Below are 6,883 nucleotides of genomic sequence, written 5' to 3'. Positions count from 1 at the left end.
TTGGAGCACATGAAAGCTGCCATTAGAAGTGTTTTACAGCCTTTGGTGCTGCCACCGAATGCCTCGCTTCCGCTGCGAGGGCGCCCGGCTTTGCCTGTGCCTGACCTGGGTGGGCCAGGTCTGTGCTGCTGGGGAAGGGCTCGGCTTGCCGCTGCTCCCTTGGCTCTCGGCTTGCTTTGGGTGCGATCCAAGCAGGGAAATGCTGCGGTTCTCCCTTGTGTTTTTTATCTCCGCAAAGATTTGCGGCTGTAAAACGGGGCTATGGGATCTCGTCTGCACTGGCCTTGCTAACAGGGAAGAGGTGAGCACCCCGTCAGTCCCTTCCCTGCCCCACCACCTCTGCCCATCCCGGCAGTTCACCCCAAGCCCTCTATGAGACAGAGCGGGGAGTCTGGGATCTGTAGGGAGACTGAGAGAGGTTGGCTTTTTGGTGAACTAGAGGCTGAGAGGGGCAGGACTGATACCTGTAAATACTTAGGGGGTGAGGGCAGGGAAGGAATTATTTATGTCCACACAAAAGCAATGTTGGCACGAGAACGAGTAGGTAGAAACCAGCAGGAACAAACTCGGGCTGCAAAGGTTTCCATGCGATGTGGGAGGATTGAGTCTACCTAAAAGGAGCAGGAACGAAAACTAGAGCTGCTTCTCATGAAACAGAATTCCAATGGTCTCATTTCTAGAGCCTCTCCAATACAGGGATCAGGGGAACTGGGCTGGAGTCGTCAGCTGAAATGCCGTGACATGAGAGCATTGAGCTCAGCTGAAGCATGTAGTAGGTGCAGGTGAACCTGGTGACCCCTCACCCTCCAACAACCCTTGGAGGGAAAGGAAAGGTTTCCATTAGTCTAAGCTTGCATTTCGGAAGCTCGCTTTTAAATACAGCAGCCCCCTGGAAACGCAATGTTTGCTTTTGCACTGAAGGCAGAAGCTGGGGTTCTGCAGATGAAGCTGGAGGAGTGTTATCTCTCCTGATTTACACGTGTGCTGAAACTTCTTTTTTCCTGTAACTGAACTGCTCTGAGAAAGGTCAGGGTGTCGCAACAGGAAGACTCTGCGTGTGTGTATGTAAATGTGAGGGCACAACCCCTCCTTGCACGCCTGTGTGCACTTTCCTGTGTGTTTGTGGGATACGTGTTTCCCACCCTCTCCCCCAAAATGTGTCCATCCAAATGCTGTAACGCCGGGCCAAGAGGTCTTGTCCTGTTTTACGTGCCACGACAAAACAACGCTGTGCTGTAGAGAAGGGAATGGCCCGTTACCTGGGTCAGCTTTGTCCTGTTCTTCCCCCTCTTTCTGCTCCCTGCCCTGTCCACACATCCTGCTTCCCTGCCCTGAACACGTCGTGTTGGCACGCCAACCCTTCATTCAGCGCGGGGTAGAAAAGGTCCAGGGGCATGGAAAAGCTGAGCAGACCTACCTCTGCTTGCACCTTGGGGTGGGGGGGACCCAACAGGGACATCCCGGTGTCCCTGGAAGCAAAATCTCTGCTGCGACATGCCAGTGCGTGAGACCACACGGTGCCAGAGCCGCTCCCGTGGGGGTGAGGAGCTGTGCGAGGGCTGTTGTAGCAGTCCCCAAGCTGCCTGACCCCGCTGCGGGCTCCCCAGTGAACAGCTCCATCCCACGGTGGGCTGGGTGCCTGGGGCTCCCCAGAGACATCCTGAGCCTCACCCCTCTCTCACATCCTCCAGGTTGCCATGACAAGGCGGTGCTGCTTTACGAATACGTGGGGAAGCGGATCGTGGACTTGCAGCACACGGAAGTACCGGACGCTTATCGAGGGAGAGGAATAGCCAAGCACCTCGCGAAGGTACAGCCCCGGCCACCCCTTCTCCTCGCAGGCAGAAGCTGTCACTGTCTCGGCGGGGCCGGGGGCCCCGTGGCATTGGCATTGTACTTGCACCCCCCGGGAACTGTCCATGCTCTGAGGGGAGATAGGGGCGGCTGGCGGGGCAGATGGAAATCCGTGGTCAGATGTTCCTATTTCTGGCAGAAGGAGGAGCTGGGTGAGTGCCAGCAGCTCCAGCCGCTTGCCCAGGCTCAGCCCTTTCCTCCTCACAGCAAACAGCCCTCATGCCCCCCTGGCAGGGGCTGATGCAGCACCTCTCCTGGGGGCTGGACCTCTCCTCTCAAAGCTTCTGAGCCCTCGTGCGCCCTTTTCCTGCCTGGGCCCTGTTTTTGGGGCCTGCAGAAGTGCATGGAGTGCTGAAGAGCCGTGAGAACAGTGAGGGGGGGGACTCTGGGGTGATGCTTTGGGATTACACCCACTCCCTAGCCCTGTAAGCCAGGGCAGGTGGCTGGGTCACCCACAATGCAGCATCCACCAAACTGGGTGCACTGGGGGTTACCTGGGGGTCCCTGCACGCCTCTGCTTAAAATGGGGAGCCTGTGGCAGGATGGCCGTGCTCTCCCCACAGCTCTCTCCCCCCAGCTGCCTCACGCAGGGGTATGTAAGGGCAACCTGCCGTTTCCCCCAGCTGCATGCAGGGTACAGGAGGCTGGACACCTGGGATGTTTCAGAGGAGTGCGTAGGCTGGGGGTGCTGGTTGTAACCCCTCTGTTCTCCCCGATTGGTTGCAGGCAGCCCTGGACTTTGTGGTGGAGGAGGACCTGAAAGCTCACCTGACATGCTGGTACATCCAGAAATACGTCAAGGAGAACCCGCTGCCGCAGTACCTGGAACACTTGCAGCCTTAAGGCAGGACAGCTCTGACACCAGCACGCCTGTCCCTGACTGTTCAACGCGGCCTTTGCTTCTCTGCGGTCTCAGGAAACCCCCCAATCCTGCACTCACAATTCCCACTTTTTTAAGCGCGTCCGTGCGGTGCGTGAGTGTGGGCACAACCTCATCCTCTCTGCCCACGTGTGAGCATGGCCACAGCCGCCAGGCCAGGCTGGCTCTGGGCACACGTGGTGCACCCCAGTGCTCTTCTTCCCAAGCTGGGGGGGTGGAAGAGGATGATTTTTCTACTCAACTCCATCAAAAGACCAGGGGATGACTCAATCTGCACCTCATCCTTTCCCCTCCGCTTGGCACCAGCTGTGAACCGGCTGGGGGATGTTGGTTAGGGGTGGTCATGGGATACCAGCCCCCTTTCCTCCCGGCAGCTGGGGAAGATGCTGTGGATTAAGCCTTGTGGGACAGAGGGAAGTGCTGGAGGAGCCCCAGCCCCATGGCAGGTTCATCTCCTGCTGGGCACCAAGCCTAAGCCCACGTGGGGCACGGGTGAGAACGTGTGGGGCATGGTGGTGCCTCGGGGACTTCGCTGCACCGTCTGTGGAGATGCTGGGACGGTGACACCTTTGAGCTGAGAGACAGGAGCCGTGTGAGGAGCAGGCTTTGGCTGCAGGGGCTGTGGCAGAGCATAGGCTGCCTGGGTGTGCAGAGAAAGGTGGCTGAGTCGCACACTCTGCTCCCTGGAGATGCCAGATCCTGCCCAGACTTCAGTATGTGGGCCATTGTTCCTGTCTCTGCCCCTGGCTGTCGGTGTTGTCTGTGCTGGTGTGGACACATCCTGCTCAGGAGAAGAGCACTGGCCCCAATGGCCAGCCCCAGCCTACGCAACAAGGGGATATCCCTTGCTTTTGCAGCTGTTTCCTGCAGCTGAAGAGGAAGGCTCCCCCCATCTCCCTCAGCTCCAGCTCTGCACCCCTGTTTGTGCTCCAGATTGTAAGGCCTGAACCATCATTGCATCCTGAGAGCATCGGGGGTAAGGCCTCCGGAACCTGGTCCTGGTCTGTCTCCAGGACTCGATGCTGGAGCTGCCTGCCTCCGCCTGGATGCTGATCACTTCTTACGGCCTTTGGAAAGAAGCCCTGGCTGAGGGCATTACCCATCTGCTCACTGGCCTTCTCACAGCTCCCAGGCCAGGTTGCTGGCAGCATAGGGGGGTCCTCAGCAGCAGGAACACCCTCGCGTCATGCTGTTACCTCCGTGGATGACGACCTCGTAGCACAGCTCAGCGTTGCTACAGTCGGATGTAGAGGTAACACACTGACAGCGGGGCACTGCCTGGCTCCAGCTTGCTGCCTGCCCTGCCTTGCCCAGGCTTTCCAGGGACTGGGCTAGATCCCAGAGCAACTTCCCCCTGAGCTCTCAGGATTTCGTGGTGTCCCAGGGCTGGGCTGCAGTGGGGGAGACGGTGCTGCCGGCACGCCAACCCTGAGAAGCTGCGGCCAGGCAGGACGAGCTGAAGAGCCTTTCACCTGGAGGCTAAATCTAGACCTAGCTTATCTCTCATCAGGGACTAAAGTTTACAGTCTGCCACGGCCCGAGTGAAGCCCCAGCCAAGAGGCAGCTCAGCTCCCTCCCAGAGCCCAGTGCGAAGTCCACGGAGGTGAAGGCAAAAGTTCCTACCACCTTCTCTTCTGGTTGGGTTGGTTGGAGATGGAGACCCTGTGCCTGATCTCAGCCAGGGAGACCCTGAGCTGTTCCTCCCGGCCACTGGCTCAAGGCAAAGCCCTGACTCCTGCCTGTGCTGGTGAGCTGCCCACCGCCGACATAAAACAGTCCTCTGCCCACAGGCTTGAGTAAAACCTCCCAACCTCCATCCCTCCCATGCCACAGGCTGAGACTCTCTCCTGGGGAGGGACCTGTGCCCGTGGAAACCCATCTCTTGTGCGCCTCAGGAAAAGCATCGGGCTCAGCCCTGCTGCTGCCTCGTGCTTCTGCCCTCTTGCTGCCTATTTCAGCCTGGCTGCGGCATTCAGGATGGCTTAGGGGGACTGGGAAAGGGTCGCAGGTAACAAACTCAAGAAGAGAGGCTCAAGAAGAAATCTGGGCTGCTAAATGTTCATCCTTTAACATGCAAAACACTTCAAAGTCTAGTTACAGGAGCAAGGCTAGCTCTGTTACAGCCAAGTGATGACAGAACTGTTGCTGCTCTTGATCCCAAGGTGAAGCCGAACCGCCTTCTGTTCTGCAAGCCAAGATAAGACACCGTCGTATCTTTGTCACAGCGGGGCTGGGTGCTTGGAAGAGATGTGTTCTTGGTTGCCTCATGGGAGCAGTAGTGTGAGCCCAACGCTGCAAGCCTCTGCCCTGGTTTTGTGCTCATTCCCACCGTGTGACAGTTCCCAGAAGTTCCCCGCCGTGTGCCGCAGGAGAGCGGCTCGCTGGAGGGTGTGCTGTGATCTCTGCACTGGCGGTGTCAGCGTCCAAGCCCGGCCCTGGAGCCCGTTGTGCTGCTGTGGCAGGAACCTCACGCTTCCCAGCGCTGGATCACAAGTGGCGATCGCTGCCTTAAATCAAGCACAGCACATGGTTTTGCTGCTGCTTCCCTTTGAGGTGCTACAATCCCGCCGACATCTGACCTCACGGAGACGTATGCCAGTGTCCGTGCCAACCGTGCCACTGCTGTACCCATCCTCCACCCCAGCCTTCCCCTCCCTGTGGTCTCTGGTGTCGGTGCATAGCAATACCCACAGGCGCACGGTGTTCCTGCGATCTGGCACTGCTGGGCGGGAGGTGGCTCAGGGTCCCTCGGCGTTGGGCAGCCCTCCCTCCAGCCTCTCCACCAGCCGCCCTTTCCCAGCTCATCTCTGCAGGATGGAGCTTTCCGAGTCCTGCGCTGCCCCTTGGTGCTGACTAAGCCTGGAGGAGCTGGGGATCCTGGACTCTTTCTAGCAATGGGAGTGTGGAAGTGGTTTGGTTGAATATTGAGGTCCCCAAACCCATTTGAACTACAGACCTTGGTGGGTGGGGAAATGCAGATTGCTGTCAAACCTGCTTCCACATCACCCAACTTGAAACACCCCCTCCCTCTTCCACTTCCCAGCGTTGTCTTCCTCTGTCCAAGGTTTCCATTCTGTTGAATTCGGTGGTTACGATGTGCCTTTCCTTCTCAGGACCCGTTACAAATGACCTTTCTGCTTTTGTTTCTGTCTAACATTTATCTTTATCCCTCCCTCTGTTATAGTATGAAACATGAACATATTGCATGGAATACAATACAATAAAAAGTGTGGATTAACTGACGTGCGGTGGTTCGCTGTGCCGTGCTTGGTGGGAGGCAGGAGGAGGTGCTGCAGAACCAGGGGACCTCGGGTGTCCCCAGCTCTGTGGCTGCTGCGCTGGGTCGCTTCAGCAGAGAGCCGCATTCATGGGCCCTGTCAGACAACCCTGCTCTCAAGTCTGTGCCCAGGGGATGGTTTTTTGCTGTCTTGAGGCTGCATATTCATTCTCTACATACGTGTGAACTCTCTCTTTCTCATCTCCAGAAAACACATCCTCCAACAAATGTAACCCCGAATCTCTTAGACAGTAACCACTGTGAAATTTGTCTTGGAGAAGGTGAGAGAAGAGGCAGAGGTTGGCAGATGTGCACATCGGTGCGCTCAGCAGTTACTCTCATACTGCCTGACCTCCCCTCCAAAAAATGGAGAAGATGCTGCTTCTGTCCCTCGTGAGGAAGAGGTTCTTGTGCAAGAAGAACCCCATCCAGAGGGTGAGGGTGATGGAGGGTCCGTAAAACCCTTGCTAGGTTCAGGATAAAGGAGTCTTGGTCCCAAGCTTGATGTTGGCCACAGCTCCCTGTGACTTGCAGCCTCTCCTGTCTTTCCTCGCCTAACCTGGACGCTCCCTGCATCACCCTTCTCCCATCACAGAGCACCACGGGGCCAGATTCCGGGCGAGCCCAGCATGTTCCCGTTGCAAATGAACAGGGAGACATGGGCTGAAGCTACTGTGTTTTATTTCAGGTCGTGGGGCTGGCTGACCTTGTGATGACTGCGTAGAGCTTGGGGTGAGCGGGATCACAGCTGGTTCCTCTCCTTTGCTGGCTGATCTGTCCCTGCTCACGCTCATCAATCCTGCTTCACGATTTCAGGCCAGTCTTTGGGAGTTACCCCGCAAACGCAGCCGCTCGTGAACCGGCACTCAGCT

At 57.4% G+C, this 6,883-nt stretch overlaps 1 protein-coding gene across 1 annotated transcript; it reads left to right on the top strand.

The window, feature by feature from the left end:
- The first annotated feature begins 1,494 nt into the window (after positions 1-1,494).
- On the top strand, positions 1,495-2,697 carry NATD1 (N-acetyltransferase domain containing 1). The gene is made up of 3 exons (XM_010152343.1): positions 1,495-1,540; positions 1,692-1,810; positions 2,581-2,697. Exons 1-3 carry the CDS (start codon positions 1,495-1,497, stop codon positions 2,695-2,697), a joined length of 282 nt encoding a protein of 93 aa, XP_010150645.1.
- The last annotated feature ends 4,186 nt before the right edge of the window (positions 2,698-6,883 follow it).

This window comes from Eurypyga helias, unplaced genomic scaffold (assembly GCF_000690775.1).
Source record: "Eurypyga helias isolate BGI_N326 unplaced genomic scaffold, ASM69077v1 scaffold20725, whole genome shotgun sequence".
In the NCBI taxonomy this organism is placed as follows: Eukaryota; Metazoa; Chordata; class Aves; order Eurypygiformes; family Eurypygidae; genus Eurypyga; species Eurypyga helias.
Note: the sequence above shows the minus strand (reverse complement) of the source record. Positions and strands in the feature narration are given on the sequence as shown.